Source organism: Microchirus variegatus (genome assembly GCF_963457635.1).
Source record: "Microchirus variegatus genome assembly, chromosome: 17".
In the NCBI taxonomy this organism is placed as follows: domain Eukaryota; kingdom Metazoa; phylum Chordata; class Actinopteri; order Pleuronectiformes; family Soleidae; genus Microchirus; species Microchirus variegatus.
Window position 1 is genome coordinate 24,722,964 of NC_139818.1, and position 18,171 is coordinate 24,741,134.

The following is an 18,171-nucleotide window of genomic DNA, read 5'->3' on the forward strand; positions in this document are numbered from 1 at the left end:
AGACAGACAGAAATGGAATAATATACTGTATATATTAATTTCATCTTATTTTTTTGTACAGGGGGTTGTTTGTAAATGTGATATTTGAATAATATCACATTATTCAAATATGTAATAAAGTTAAATATTTGTAATATTTGATTCAGCAAACTACACTAAACTATACTATATTAAAAGTTTGCGATGCATATTCTAAGAACAATTAGTGTTTAATTATTGTAATGATCGTTGATAAATCATACGTCATCATTTCAAAAGATAATTTGTTTTGTTCATTGTTATAGAATACATGTATAGAATGAAGTATAATAGAATAGAATTAAATGGAATAGAATATATATATTTTTTTTTTTAATCAAACAAGGCGATATAATTAGTCGAATTATTCTGAAAACAGTCACACAAATAAAAACACAAGACGTGCCAGTAAATATTGAAGTATTTCAAATATGTTATTGGACAGAAATGCTGATCACACTAAAAATTGTATATATATATATATATATATATATATATATACATATACACATGTGTATACTTATATACACGTATATATATACATATATATATACGTGTATATATATATACACGTATATATATAGTAACTATTAACCGTCCTTTTTCTGAGTCTTGATTTGAGCCACTTTAAAAACTCGTAAACACAAAAAGAATTTTGGCCCAAAATTTACAAAATAGGTCATCCAAAATTTGACAATTTTTTAAATCTAAAATTTGACAAAAACGTCATACATCGTCCAAAATTTGACTAAAACATCATACTATACTATGGTCCAAAATTTGAAAAAACTTTTTTGAAAACCATTTTTTTGTTCTCAAATGTGACAAAGACTTCATACTATACCAACACGAATTTGACAAACAGGAAAGACGGCTTGGTGCGGTAGACACTTTTTCTGCGTCTTTATTTGAGCCACTTTAAAAAGTCGTAAACACAGAACAGAGAATTGACCTTTGAGTCGCTTCATTACCTCGTCAGAATATAAACAGAGGGGTTTGCTTTAATGTCTCTGCGTACAGTAGAACTCCTGTAGACCCTGCACCTCCTCCTGCAGGAGCTACAGGAGCAGCAGGAGCTCCAGCAGGGCCACACACAGAGAGCTGCAGACCCCGGGCTGTTTTCACAGGAGACCTTGGATTGCCCTGTTCAACATACACATCCCCCTGTTTTATAGACACGGAAACAATTTATGGCCATTATAGAGCGTTTTAGATAACATCTACAAAACTTCCCGTTGTTGACTAAACGTCTGCCAGAGCAGACACACACACACGCACACACACACACACACACACACACACACACACACACACACACACACACACACACACACACACACACACACACACACACACACACACACACACACACACAGAAAAAGAAAACAAAGATGTAAAAGCGTCTTGTTTGTTGCTTTGGCGTTGGCTGTTTTCAGTACAGTTCAAAAGATTAGGATATAAAAAGACGCAAAATAAAACATGAGAACAGAGAAGACCACCCACAATCCTGTTACTGCTTCTGTGAGAGACTCACACTCAAATTACACTGGAAAAACAAAGACAAAATCACTAAAACTTCAATTAAAAAAGTCAGTTATATGACAGTTAGTTTGAATAAACACAATTATTTTATTCTCTTTTTTTGGATGATTCAAATCCACAGTAAACGACTCACTCAACCATAAAAATAGTCTCTTTTTTTAGTTAAAAATGGATATAAATACATATTTTTAATATTTAAATTTCAAGACTATAATAAATAGACTGTGTAATTTCAATAAAGGAAACAATCAGTAAAAAAAAATATCACATTCCTGTAGACTGATTTAATATTTACCCATTATTTCTATATATAGTTTTTCCTAAAAAATAAATTGCATTTTTAAATACCTTAAAACCTTTCATATTTGACTTATTTCCTTATTTAAATGTCCAACCTTTGTACCACTTCGTACATTGGCGGAATTCAAAAGTCTCACCACTAGGTGTCACTCATTATTACTCACAGGTCATTTAAGCTTTATTTTTCTTAAGATTTACGCGTTGACACGGCCTCGTAAAACACAAACTCAGGCTAAAATGAGACTAGCGTAGAAAAAGGACGCTACACGAGGACCAGGTGTATTTAAAAAAATAAATACAAATATATGAGGAATTTGTTTATTATAAACATAACTGAACAGTGTAATGCAAATAAAGTAAAAAAAAAATTCTAACACGTTACACTAAAGTAAACGTGTCTACATACGTGGTTCTCACACCAAAAGTATCTAGAAAATGAAACAAATAACACAAATATCATAATAAACTGTTACTTTAAGAGTTTCTCATGTGGTACTTGATATAAAAGTTTAAGAACCACTGATTTAAATGATTAAATACAATGGCCAATCAAACAAACAGGTGTACCTAATAAAGTGGCTGCTTAGTGTGGACTGGAGTCTTTACGTATAAAAGCTGTTCTGTGCAATTCAAGTCAAATTAAAGCTAAGTTAAACTTCTCCCTCAGCTCAGTCAAAACAAAAATGGAACAAACAGGAAATGCTTAACCTGTGAACTCCAGTGCAGCGAAAACTGCTGCAGGCTAATAGCTGTGAGCGTGTGAGTGTGTGAGCAGGATACGCTCCTTTTCTTGTTGGTGTTTTGTTAGTAACTGTAGTCTGTGGAGTAAACACCATGTACCAATTTGACGACTTTTGAGGAAAATAAATTTCTTGTCCAAAATTTGAAAAAAACGTCTACTATACTATGTCATCCCAAATTTTTTTGAAAAACATTTTTTGGTCTAAAATTTGACAAAAACTTCATACTATACTACGTCGACCAAATTTGATGACTTTTGAGAAAAAAAAATTTTGATCCAAAATTTGAAAAAAACGTCTACTATACTATGTCGTCCAAAAATTGTAAAAAAAAATTGAAAAACATTTTTGGGTCTAAAATTTGACAAAAACTTCATACTATACTACGTCGACCAAATTTGATGACTTTTGAGAAAAAAAAATTTTGATCCAAAATTTGAAAAAAACGTCTACTATACTATGTCGTCCAAAAATTGTAAAAAAAAATTGAAAAACATTTTTGGGTCTAAAATTTGACAAAAACTTCATACTATACTATGTTGACCAAATTTGATGACTTTTGAGAAAAAAATATGTTGATCCAAAATTTGAAAAAAAACTTCATACTATACTATGTTGACCAAATTTGATGACTTTTGAGAAAAACATTTTTGATCCAAAGTTTGAAAAAAACGTCATACTATACTATGTCGTCCAAAATTTTACAACTATTTTGAAAAACATTTTTTGGTCTAAAATTTGACAAAAACGTCATACTATACTACGTCGACCAAATTTTACCACTTTTGAGAAAAAAAACATGTTGGTCCAAAATTTGAAAAAACGTCATTCTACACTATCTCGACCAAATTTTACGACTATTGAGAAAAAAAAATTTGGTCCAAAATTTGAAAAAAACTTCATACTATACTATGTCGACCAAAAATTTTGCATGCGAGTGTGTGAGCAGGATATGCGCCTTTTCTTGCTTGTGTTATTTTTTTTTGTTAGTAACTGTAGTCTGTGAAGTAAACACCGTGTACCATGTTGATCGTTAAGTTTCACGTACGATAAAGTTAGCGCGGAGAAGTCAACGGAAACAACCGTCAACTGTTTCAATCCAACACATCCAATCCTATCTAACTTTATTTATAAAGCACTTTCAAACAACACAGTGATGTACAGAATAATAAATAAAAGGCACAAAAGCTCACACGAGATTATAAGATACATCTGAAACAACTCAAATAAATGAAAAGACATTAAAAAACATAGATATAAATGTGATAAAAAACCATAATAATAGCATTTTGTGGTTTAATAGTGTAAATGAAGTTAAAATGACTTAATTAAATTAAAATTTAAACTTAACTTTAGCCAAGTTAGCCAACTTTCATCTGCATTTTTCCTTATGATCAAATGAAACTTAAACCATTTTATATTTTGAGCTCTACTCGACTTGCTCTGCTGCTGTATACACACAAACGCTCCCTCTGTTTTCATGACGCAGCAAACAAATAACGTCACATCATCAACACCAAAAGGAACCAGAATTCTAACGCTAATTCTAAGCTCTGGAGTGAGGTCCTCAGAGACGGAGGAGGTCCTCATGTCCTCAGTGAGGGAGGAGGTCCTCATGTCCTCAGTGAGGGAGCAGGTCCTCAGAGTGGGAGGAGGTCCTCATGTCCTCAGTGAGGGAGGAGGTCCTCATGTCCTCAGTGAGGGAGCAGGTCCTCAGAGTGGGAGGAGGTCCTCATGTCCTCAGAGAGGGAGGAGGTCCTCATGTCCTCAGAGAGGGAGGAGGTCCTCATGTCCTCAGTGAGGGAGGAGGTCCTCATGTCCTCAGTGAGGGAGGAGGTCCTCATGTCCTCAGTGAGGGAGGAGGTCCTCATGTCCTCAGTGAGGGAGCAGGTCCTCAGAGTGGGAGGAGGTCCTCATGTCCTCAGTGAGGGAGGAGGTCCTCATGTCCTCAGAGAGGGAGGAGGTCCTCATGTCCTCAGTGAGGGAGGAGGTCCTCAGAGAGGGAGGAGGTCCTCACGTCCTCAGTGAGGGAGGAGGTCCTCATGTCCTCAGAGAGGGAGGTCCTCATGTCCTCAGAGAGGGAGGAGGTCCTCACGACTAAGGTCGTTCCTTGAGAGCTGTCGGGACGCAGAGGAGCGGGGGAGTGGAGGAGGGGCAGCCGTCATCAGTGAGTGTCAGCTGGGCTGAGCAGCAGGACACAGAGTTTCTGCTGCTGCTGCTGCTGGACCAGGACCAGGACTAAGACCAGGACTAAGACCAGGACTAAGACCAGGATCAGGACCAGGAGCCTCACCCTCATCTGTCGACATGTTTGATAACACTCACTATCCTTTCAACTGCTTCAACTACGATGGAGACGGTTATCCTTCATCCAGCACCGACGAAGAGAAGAAAATGTGTAGACCTGCGTACAGGTACACACTTTTATTATTCTCCCTACATATATATATATATACAGTATATATATATATGTATTATTGAAACTTTTTTACTCACTAATATAGATTTACTCATTTAAAAGGCTGTTGAAACACAGAGAATTTAAGGTTTTACTTTTAAACGTGTAACATCAACACATATTTTGACATTTCACATTATTTAATGTGTGTACATTTCTTAAATTATATTTACAAATATGCACAAATCAGATTTTACCTCTGTTATTTGTTCCCTCCGTTACAGTTCATGATAGAAAACATTAATTATCATAAACCTGACTCATATATTTAAGCAGAAAAAAACCTTTACTTCCTCGTTGATGTAGTAACACTTAACAAATACGGGTCATGTGACTAAATACTTAACAGAGTTAAAAGTGATTAATCTGTGCATAATTAATCATAAATTAAAGGGAAACAATATTTTTTACTTCACAGACAGAAAACATTAATGTTACTGTTGTGATTTAATGTATCAATTAATACCTGAACTGACCTGAATGTCATTATTAAATGTTAAATTAAAAAACAAGCATTTACTAATGTTAATTTATCTGTTATAGTAAAGCTTTTCTTTTTATTTTTACATTAATGTGTAAAATAATTTTTTTTTCTGTTGGAGTTTGACACAATTTAATTAAAACCTTATACGTGAACGTCATTTATGTGTCAGATCATTTACATGGTATGTTCCACTCCACGTCAAAGTTCATGATATAATTTCACTTTAATAAAAAACACATAAATAATCATATCTCTTCAGATGTGCAAGTTTAAAAATTAGTTTTCATCAGAATCATCATCATTTTTACAGTTTATGTGGCAGCGAGTCTGATGATAGAGTCTGATTCTGTTCTAATACGATGAGTTTCAACAGATATGATCGATTTTTTGCCCATTGAAAGAAAAAGGGATTTCTTAAATATATATATATTTTTTTTAATCATTTTTGTGGCATCATCAGTGTGTAGATTCTTACCAAAAATGAATCAGAACATTCTTGGGTGATGACGATCACAAAAAAATCACATTCAAGTTTCACACTTACAAATAAACTCACGCGGATGAAAATATAACATTATAGTAGGAGATAATAAAACTAATGTGTAATAGTTTTGTTTTCACCATTAAATGTCGTCTCCATCATTTAATCTACAAGCGTATGTGGATCTAAATATTGTGTGTGTGAGCAGGATACGCTCCTTTTCTTGTTTGTGTTATATATTTTTTTGTTAGTAACTGTAGTCTGTGGAGTAAACAACGTGTACGACTTTTGAGGAAAATCTACTTTTGGTCAAAAATATATATTTTTTTAAAAACATTTTTTTGTTCTAAAATTTTACCAAAACATCATAATACTATGTCGACCAAATTTGACAACTTTTGAAAAAACAAAAATTTCGTCCAAAATTTGAAATAAAACGTCATACTATACAATGTCGTCCAAAATTTGACAATTTTTTTGAAAAACATTTTTGTTCTAAAATTGGACAAAAACATCATACGTCGTCCAAAATTTGACCGAAACATCATACTATACTATGTCGACCAAATTTGACGACTTTTAAGAAAACAAAAATTTGGTCAAAATTTGAAAAAAAACCTCATACTATACTATGTCTTCCAAAATTTGACAATTTTTTGGAAAAACATTTTTTGTTCTAAATCTTTACAAAAATGTCATACGTTACTATGTCGGCCAAGTTTGACGACTTTTGAGTGAACAAAAATTTGGTCCAAAAAAAAAACAAAAAAAAAACGTCATACTATACTATGTCGACCAAATCTGACGACTTTTGAAAAAACAAAAATTTGTTCCAAAATTTGAAAAAAAAACGTCATACTATACAATGTCGTCCAAAATTTGACAATTTTTTTGAAAAACATTTTTGTTCTAAAATTGGACAAAAACATCATACGTCGTCCAAAATTTGACCGAAACATCATACTATACTATGTCGACCAAATTTGACGACTTTTAAGAAAACAAAAATTTGGTCAAAATTTGAAAAAAAACCTCATACTATACTATGTCTTCCAAAATTTGACAATTTTTTGGAAAAACATTTTTTGTTCTAAATCTTTACAAAAATGTCATACGTTACTATGTCGGCCAAGTTTGACGACTTTTGAGTGAACAAAAATTTGGTCCAAAAAAAAACAAAAAAAAAAACGTCATACTATACTATGTCGACCAAATCTGACGACTTTTGAAAAAACAAAAATTTGTTCCAAAATTTGAAAAAAAAACGTCATACTATACAATGTCGTCCAAAATTTGACAATTTTTTTGAAAAACATTTTTGTTCTAAAATTGGACAAAAACATCATACGTCGTCCAAAATTTGACCGAAACATCATACTATACTATGTCGACCAAATTTGACGACTTTTAAGAAAACAAAAATTTGGTCAAAATTTGAAAAAAAACCTCATACTATACTATGTCTTCCAAAATTTGACAATTTTTTGGAAAAACATTTTTTGTTCTAAATCTTTACAAAAATGTCATACGTTACTATGTCGGCCAAGTTTGACGACTTTTGAGTGAACAAAAATTTGGTCCAAAATAAAAAAAATAAAAAAAACGTCATACTATACTATGTCGACCAAATTTGACGACTTTTGAGAAAACAAAAATTTGGTCAAAAATTTGAAAAAAAAAACCCTCATACTAAACTATGTCGTCCAAAATTTGACAATTTTTTGGAAAAACATTTTTTTGTTCTAAAATTTGACAAAAGCCTCATATATGTCCAAAATTTGACCAAAATGTCATACCCAAAACATTTTTGGACCAATAAAATTTGGTCCAAAATGAAAAAAAACCGTCATATGTCACCAAAAAATTGACAATTTTGCGTGCGAGTGTGTGAGCAGGATGCGCTACAGTTCGTAACTGTAGTCGTAATAGTTTGTTCACACCATTAAATGTCGTCTCCATCATTTAATCTACAAGCGTATGTGGATGTAAATATTGTGTTTTCATGAGGACAATAAAGACATTACACTTATTATGTTATATCTAATTATGCTTAACTCTGTGATAGAAGCTGCTTCTTACTTTTGTTTACCCTGTCACGTGTGTGTGTGTGTGTGTGTGTGTGTGTGTGTGTTAGCTACATCGCTCTGATCGCCATGGCGATCCAGCAGAGCCCGGAGCAGCGAGTGACTCTGTCGGGAATCTACGAGTTCATCATGAAGAGGTTTCCTTATTATCGCTCCAACCAGAGAGCGTGGCAGAACTCCATCAGACACAACCTGTCTCTGAACAGCTGCTTCATCAAAGTAAAAACAAATATGTCACTAATGTCATTGATTTAAATAGTTTACGCTCCATTTTCTTACCAGTAGAGAGTTTTTCTTCACTTATACCATAGTTCTTCCTATTTTAAAATATTGCTTGTGTTATATTCTGTAAATCTTAAATGTTCTTTAATAGGTTTGGGAAATGATAACAATTTGAGTGAATCTGGTTTTAAGAACTTTACATTTTACACGATTTTAGTCACTAACTTTACAAATTCTTCTTATTTTTTTCTAGTAAAGAAAAACATTAGTTAGTGACTAAATCGTCTAAAATTAAAAGTTCCTTAGACCACATTCACCCAAATATTGTGTGACATTTTCTACATTTTCCCAAAACATGCTTATTCTGAAATTGCAATATTTAAGGAATATTTTACAATTAAAATGTTCATACTGAAAATTTGAAAACCAATGATATATTTTTTTTGCCAGATTCACTCAATTTTAAGTATTTTTTTTTCCATTTACTAGTAATACTAATATCATATTTATTCTCATTTTTAGATCATGGTTGTTGAAAATGCATGAAAACAAATTAAATAAAAATGAAATATCGTTGCTAACAGCGGGCGTTGCAAAATTGCTCAACATCGCCCTCTAATGTCAGCACCTGGAGTCTGTTGTTCTAAATTTGACGTATTCTCGGAAATTTGAAAATCAATGATATATATTTTTTTTTGCCAGATTCACTCAAATAGGTGAACATTTTATAACTGTTAGAATCATATTTTATAAAATTGTATTATATATAAAAACATTTCTTACTATTTTTTCAATTTAATTATGCTCACTATCTATTAATTTTAAGTATTCTTTTAATAATAATATCATGTTTATTCTCATTTTTAGATCAGGGTTGTTGAAAATGCATGAAAACAAAGAAAAATTAAATATTGTTGCTAACAGCGGGCGTTGCTAAATTGCTCAACATCGCCCTCTAATGTCAGCACCTGGAGTCTGTTGTTTTGACGTATCGGGTCAATATTTGGTCGTAGTATTTACGCCGTATTCCCGTTTTAAACATTGCATTTTTGACTGTTTTTCTGAAGGTTCCTCGAACTGAAGGCAATGAAAAGGGAAAAGGAAACTTCTGGACTTTCGCCACCGGTTGTGAATCCATGCTCGACCTGTTTGAAAACGGCAACTTCCGCCGCCGCCGCCGCAGGAGGAACATGAAGATCGGCCTCCGTGACCCCGGAGAAACGCCCTTCCACGCGATAGAGAGCCACACCAATCGGCATGCGCCCGCGGCCCGCCGCGCTGCGGAACCTGCAGACTCCGCCCTCTGCCCTCTGAACCCAGAGAGGCCGAGACCCGGTCCACAGCAGAACCACGTGGACCCAAACCCCGGGCAGCAGGGCAAACCCGAGTCGGAGATCAAGTTCAGCATTGACTACATCCTCTCCACTCCAGATCCGCCCCTGTCCGGCTTCAGATCGTCCCACGCTCCGGTGCACGTGGCGCCTACAGCGCCACCTATACGCGTCCTGGAGTCACCGCACCTGAACCTGCACTTCTGGACTCTGTGAGCAAACGGAGAGTCCAAAACTGTCCAAAAAACGGGGGAGTTAAAGGACGTCCAAAGACAGAAATAAAGAGGGATTTTAACGACTTTAAAATATCAACGAAGAACAAACTAAAGTATTGTGCGACTGACGTGAAGCTCACGGTCCAGTCTTCATGTTGTCGTTCTGCTGTGTGTGTGTGTGCAGTGTTTAGTTTAGACCCCCCTCAAATGTTGCCTTTGAGGCTTTCAGGGGGGTCTAACCCGCCCAGACTCCCCTGTATTTCGCACAGTGACCTTAACGTTACAAACACGAGCTGTTTAACGTTGTTTGAAATGTAAAAAAAAAAAATAACTCAATTTGTCAGGTTTTATGGCATCAATCTTCAGATCTCATCAAGTTCACGTATAGTTTTCTTCATAAAGGAAGAACCTTCGCTCAATTCGGTGCCGAATCTTTTGTCGTATTTCCGTCCCTTATTTAACGTAATTCCAGGAGAGCACTTACGTTAACATTTGTTGACATAACTTTACGATATTTAACACAAAAACCACTACGTATTTTTGTTTGTACCTTTTTTAAAACAATGTGGTCAACATTTGGTACTGCAAGTGGGCAAGAAAAGCTTTATATATAATATATGGTCTATTAGAAGGTCTATGAGAAGATATGATAATGTTTTTTCATCTGTTCTAGAGGATGTGGATTAATTAACCATTCATTTCAGATGGTCATTTTGTGTGTTGTTATACCAGTGAGGGCTGGAATTCATTAAAAAAGATTCAATTTATCAATTATTAATCAATTACTAAATGAATTGTCAACTATTGTGATAATCAATTCATCAGTTAAAGGTGCATTATGTAATAAATGATCAAATCCTCCTAATATGTCACAGAGACTCAGGAATAATGTTCATATAACAAACTGAACTCACCAACAACAACAACAGTACAGACAAAATATTTGCATTAAAAAAAATATTTTGCAGACTGCAAATCATGTTTATGGCGTCATGTGGCGCCACCTACCGCCATCTACCGATCATTGCAGTCAGTAGAGTCTCAGCTGCCGAGCAACCACGGGTTGCCAGTTACGTCAGAAAACGAAACCTAAAAGACCTCTGTGTTTTGAATTTGAATGTAGTAACTGTTTTTGGCCACATTCTTACATATGGCGCCTTTAATCAAGTACGCAAAATATTTTCTGGTTTCTTTGCTTCATAACACAAAGAAATAATTCAAACCGAATCATTTTGGTTGAAGACGTTAGAGAACATCAACATTTTCTTGCATTTCATGGACCAAACGACATAATTGACAGATTAATTTTGCAAAACGTTTAAAAATTAAAAAAATGTAATAACAACATAATTTTGGATTGAGGATATTTTGGGTTTTAGAAAACCTGGTCACACTCAGAAGATTTTAAGTCTCCTTCAATCCAGAATTAAACCAATTAATTTGCAGAAAATTTGAGTTTTATAAGAGAAAATATCACATTTGATGCTTAAAGGCGCCATATGTAAGAATGTGGCCAAAAACAGTTACTACACTAAAATTCTTTTTAGGTTTCGTTTTCTGATGTAACTGGCAACCCGTGGCAGCTGAGACTCTACTGACTGCAATGATTGGTAGACGGCGGTAGGTGGCGCCACATGTCAAAAACATGATTTCAAAACATAAACATGATTTGCAGTCTGCAAAATATATATTTTTAATGCAAATATTTAGTCTGTACTGTTGTTGTTGGTGAGTTCAGTTTGTTATATGAACATTATTCCTGAGTCTCTGTGACATATTAGGAGGATTTTATCATTTATTACATAATGCACCTTTAAAACACAACTGAAACTGACACATTTTCATAGAGTAAAAACAGTATTTACTTTTAAATTATAGCATTTCATACAATCAGGGTTTTCTGGGTTTTTTAAAGGCACATTCTGTCTAAATTCAATTATTCCACAGACCCGCTCACATTTTGCAAATATTCCCCCCCTGACCTTTACAAATCCTGATTGACTGACACTTAAATTCTAATCCAGTCGTCCCTTATTACAACACATATTCACATATTCACGCACTTAAAGAAAAAAAAGAAAAAGAAAAAGCGAAGGCTAACGAAACAGCGTCCCGACGTTTCCTCTGTACACGAGAGATCAATCATCTCTGAGCTGCTGAAGGGACATTTTTCAATTTAACCTTTAATATTATGTCTTGACGACGTCAGAGTTTCAACACACTTAACATGAGTGGCATTTAATATAGTATAACACTTGCAAGGTGAGGCCAAAATGTGACCCTATTTAAATACAGTGGGGCCCCCGACTATGAGGCTGTGAGGCAGCCCCTCCCCCCCCCCCCCCCACACACACACACACACACACACACACACACACACACACACACACACACACACACACACACACACACACACACACACACACACACACACACGCTCACCTCAGATGCAATTATAATTAAACACACCTTATGCCTCCTTTGCAAATGCCCCCTTCATCGATCTGAGGGTTCCTAACACTCTGCCCTCGAGCAAACGTCTGTGGCGGCGCAAACGTTTATGGATCAGCAAGTTTCCATTAACAAAGTTGTTGATGTTGAATCAGCTGCGGCCGTGGATCACATTTGGGTAAATTAACTTAGCATAAAGTGCTCTGAGGCTACAGTGGACGGATCTGCGCTCGCGTTATGGAAATAAGAAGCGAGCGGAACGGTTAAAAACCACGATTAACTCAAGTGTTTGGTTTGATTCTGACGAACTACAGATGAGACAATAACTCACTTATTATCAGAATTATCGGTCCAATATTTGCCCAAATCACAGGACTGGATATCAGAAATATAAACTCTAAATATGATGTAAATGCTTTAGTAAACAAGCTGTAAATTTTAGTAAATGATTGAATTAAATTGCACCCTTTAATCAGCCTACTGTTCTTTATTTATGGATTTGACATAAAGAACGTTCAACGTCACATTCGTAGTCACCGTCGTGGATCACGCTGAAGACAAACCTCGAGTCTAAAGCCCAATTTATACTCCTGCGTAAACCCTCTGCGTCGTCTCCGACTGTGTCCATCACTCCGTCGAGGGACAACGGAGACGGCAAGAGCTGCGATTGGTCCTCAGGACAGGCCGAGATAACGCTGCTCTGTGAGCACCGAGCGTCCACAGCGGCGGAGCTGATCACCGCCGACAACGTCGCTGCCAAACTATAAATACGTCATATCTTAACACACACAGCACAAATAATCGTAAAGCTGCGTTCCGTGACACAGAAAAGTGAGAAACGGCAACTATTTCAACAACAACAGTCTTTCTCTCTCTTTCTTTCTCGGACGCCATTGCTCACTGTAGCCTGAAGCACAACAACCTTGCGCAGCGACCCCTACTGATCGGGCGGGAAATTGCAGCGCGTGTCCGTCACCACGACGCAGAAGTATAAAGGCTCGAGGCGTCTCCGTGGTGACGCAGTCAGATAATGCATTACGCAGTCGAAGAAGCATAATGTGGCCTTAAGCAGTGAATGATGTCCAGGTTTTTTTGTATCATATTTATCCTCTTGCTCGTAATATATCTAAGATCCAATCCGATCAACGCCCTGATCCGATAAATATTGGTGATGCAAGAGCGATTGCGCAAAAATCTGTAATTCATTTAGTTCATTACTCCAAAAATAGCCGTTTTCTTGACCAAGTAAACAAGCGCTAGCAGGGATTGTCCGCGATCTGTTACACCAGGTGGCGATAGAGCTCATGATTCCATTTACTTTAGAGGTCGGAAGTCGGAAACCGGGAGTGACGTCACCTCCGAGTTTGACTGCATTCCAGTTAAAAAGCCGGAGAAACGCAAAAGCACGCAAACGTATGAACGATTAAACTGCATGTTTTTAAAACCCCTGCTAACAGCCAGTAGGGGGCGGGAATCGGCCGGGAAATCGGGATACAATATTATCACGATATTGCGATAAAAAAAGATTGTGTATTCACGATGTAGATGTACTCACGCAACAGCTGTAGTGAGAGTGAGCACTTGGCTCCATCTAGTGGACTGAAACGTCAATTAAATTATTATTATTATTTTTTTAATGCTAATCCATATACAATTATACGTTAAAAATATATCTGGTGTCTTAAATTAGGGACGGGACTATACCACTTATTTTGTGTCCGATACCAATACCGATATCACAAAATCGTGTATCTACCGATAACGATATCGGTCCGATACAGTTATTTTAATCCATTTATGAACGTGTGAAGCTTAACAACACATTTGTGTAACAACAAATATCACTGTACAGTAATAAACAGTCCAAACATGACTCAGCTAAAATGCTTTTGCTGATTTGTATTTACATTTTTTACAGTGTGTGCATCGCGAAGCATGCGATATATAGGATTTTCAGACTGTATCGGATTTTAAATTTCGTGATTTTGACCCATATCGGACCGATACAGATTGCAAAATATTGTGATATTTCACTGTATCAATTCTGCCCAACTCACCTTTAATAGTGAGGTGATTACAAACTCAAAATTAAATTTGTTTAAAAGAGGTAAACAAAAAAAAACAATCACACTGTTATGTATATATATATATGTGTATATACATATATATACACATATATATATATATATATGTATATACACATATATATATATATACATATATATATATATATATACATATATATACACATATATATATATACATACACACATATATATATATATATATATATATATACACACATATATATATACATAGAGAGAGATATATCCAACGTTGTGATATCGGTATCATTATCACTGCCGCGCCGTCGCTAACTCCAGCTAATCCCTCGTAGCATGGTTTGTGATTCCGCCACAGTTTCTAAACACTGTGTTTAGTGAGTGTTTCTCATTTGCAGCAGTGTTGTTGTTGTTGTTGTTGTTGTTGTTGTTTTGTTTGAGACTTCATTACGGCTCACGTTCGCAGCTCAGGGCGAAGGAGAGAAAAGTGGAAGTTGCAGTCGGAGGGAAACGCGTTGATCTGCAACGTTCGATATCAAACGAATCATAAACACAAACAGGTCGTTTTAATCTCTGATGTGTTTGGGAGGATTTTTATCACCAGGATAAATATGACGAGGACTGTTGTTGTTGTTGTTGTTGTTGTTTTGTCTGTTTCCTTTGAGCCGAGCAGTGGAGGACTCAAGACGCCGATATCGCTACGAGCTAATGAAGATCAGCGAAACAGCCCGAGGACTCACAAACACACACGTGTGCGACCTTTGACATTTCCGTGGCGCGTGTCTGAGCGCGAGTTAGCGCAGGAATATGCTATTATTTTTTAAATGGCTTGCAGTGTGTGTGTGTGTGTAATGAGAAAATCAACACAGCATGTCAATCACAGGCAGTTGGAGGATGTGATGTTTCTGTGAGTGACTGAAGTGACTCTGACTCTGAGAAGGCGTTTAAATAAAGGTTTGACATTCAAAAAAATAAAAATAACACCGATAAATCTACTTTTACATTTTATTTGATAAACACACACCTGTGGGGACGTTTTACACAAAATACAAAGAGTACACACAAATACACAATTATACAGTGGATCGCCAGTGTAAGCTAATACAATAATCTCACAGAAATAACAGAGAATTATGTCTTTGAAATGACTCGGCACAAATGACTGTTATCGGCATCACTAGATACTTGAGTTTGTGATATCTGATTTTTATTTAAACTTTTTACGGTGTATGCATTGTGAAGCATATATAGGATTTTTCCAATTGTATTGGAAAATACATTTTGTCATTTTGACCAATATCGGACCGATACAGATTCCCATCCCATCACAATATATCAATATATCAATATGTATATGTTTATATCTATATATCAATATCTATATATCAATAGGATTTTCCAATTGTATTGGAAAATAAATTTTGTCATTTTGACCAATATCGGACCGATACAGATTCCCATCCCATCCCATCGCAATATATCACAAAATATTGCGATATTTCACTATCAACTCCTTATAGCAAGGTTGGTTATAAATGTCTAATTAAAGTTGTTTAAAAAAGGTAAAAATAAATATGTCCGATGAAATCTGTATCGGCCACAAAAAAGTGGTATCGTCCCATCCCTAATTCTTAAGACCTGATAAAGCGTCTGCTGAATTTATATTTGCACTTTAGTTCCGACTGAAAAACATGAATATTTAAATGTCAGGTGATAAATGTACTAATATCTGCTCAAATAATATAACATTATATCGTAAATATGATCAACGATCCAGTTTCCTGTTGCTGGAGGTCGAGCTCTGTGTCGCAGAGCAGATCCATCGCACTGAGTCAACGTCACATGCAATGCAACTACAATGCACCACAGCTCACGACTCACACTCTGACCTCTGAATATGTGGGAGCAGCCGCGCGGCCACCAGGGGGCACCATATCACTGTGTATGTGTGTGTGTGTGTGGACAAACACACACGTGAGTGTGAGGCTGAGAGAATGTGGATCGTCCATGTTTCTTCTCTTCTCCGCTCACACTCAGACGTCTGCAACAACAAGTTTTCACATTAATACGACGCTAATAAGTGTGTTATTTACATTTACAGTATAAAATTGGTCATTTTTAACTATTTATAGCAGTAAATATGTTAATAAACTAACTATTCATGTGTTACTTTGAATGTTTTCTTGCATAAAAACAGTAGTATTCTAAAGAATACAAAATATACATGTATAAAGTGAGTAAACAGCCATGAACATAGGTGTATTTCAGTGTTGTGTAAGTGTATGATCTGTGTGCACATGCAACAGTGTGTGTCCTGTAGTAACATGTGCTCACACAGAGTAACATACAGTAAAAGTCACATTACAGCGACTGTAACAAGCATTAAAAAGACAGATTTTGACCACTTTTTGAACGTTTTTCCTTAAGCAGCAACAAATAAATCATAAAAAGCAACTAAATTAAAGTTAAACGCATAATAAAAAGTCAAAGTAAACACATTTTTTAACCCTTATCTAAAAAATAATGTTCTATCTAAACCGCAAAAACATAAAGGGAGAATTTACCTCAGGGAAAAATCCACCCGCTCTTTTGTGAAGAACCAAATACACGTGTGTGTGTGTGTGTGTGTGTTCTGGTGTTAGTCCGGTCCAGTCCAGTCCACTGTGTGACGGACACAGACATGGACACAGACGTGGACACAGACATGGACATGGACATGGACACACCTCCTGTCTCTGTTTGACCGGGAAAAAAAAAAGAAAAAGCCACGCTCTAGTGACTGAGGCAGAATGTGAGGGGCCATGATGGTGGATGAGGCGATTCCTGACGACCAATGGTGGAAGTCTGTGGTGTGTGAGGGGCCCACGGGGCCTCAAGAGAGGAGACGAGGAGGAGGAGGAGGAGGAGGAGGAGGAGGAGGAGGAGGAGGACATGACAGGGTTTACTATAGGTCAACCTCAGGGATTACCCTCAGAGGAGGAATCCCTCTGTGAAAAGAGTTGATATATTTGTAAAAACTACTACACTGCAACAATTCATCCATTAATAAAAAAAAACAAAAAACATATAAACTGATCAATATATTATCAAAATAGTTGGTGATTATTCATTAATTAATTAAAACAACTAAATACTCAAAACTGATCAATATATTATCCAAATAGTTTGTGATTATTAATTAATTAATTTAGAAAGCAAAACACTCAAAGTGATCAATATATTATCCAAATAATTGGTGATTAATAATTAATTTAAAAAACAAAACACTCAAACTGATCAATATATTAGCCAAATAGTTGGTGATTAATTTAATAATTAATTTAAAAACAAAACACTCAAACTGATCTTTATTTTATAAAATTAGTTGCTGATTAATAATTATTTAATTTGTTTTTTATTTTTGTTTTGTTTTGTTAATAAATCACAAAAACTGATTTTTCAGCTTCTTCAATGTGAATATTATGTTTCTTTTTCTACGGAGAGCCGAAAGGGACATAATTGAAAAAAAAAAAAAACTAACTTTACTCACACGTTTTGACTGCTTTATCCTTCACGAGGGTCATGAGTTTGAGTCCACCATCACAGGGACACATGGAGACAAACTCACACATTCACATCGACTAAACAGTCGTTAAATATAAAAACACATTTCCATACATTTAAAGAGCGTCAGAAACATTTGAGGCACAAAAAAATCACTAACCGACAAAATATAAAAGATTAGCCTACAGCAGAAATGTAACGTACTATACCTTTAATGTTTCAGCTTGTATATTGATGTG

At 35.6% G+C, this 18,171-nt stretch overlaps 1 protein-coding gene across 1 annotated transcript; it reads left to right on the forward strand.

Annotated features, from left to right (window-relative positions):
* Positions 1 to 4,907: 4,907 nt before the first annotated feature.
* On the forward strand, positions 4,908 to 9,876 carry foxl3 (forkhead box L3; the record flags this gene model as incomplete). Its single annotated transcript, XM_083903631.1, has 3 exons — positions 4,908 to 5,014; positions 8,158 to 8,326; positions 9,397 to 9,876. 3 exons carry the CDS (start codon positions 4,908 to 4,910, stop codon positions 9,874 to 9,876), a joined length of 756 nt encoding a protein of 251 aa, XP_083759757.1.
* Positions 9,877 to 18,171: the final 8,295 nt, after the last annotated feature.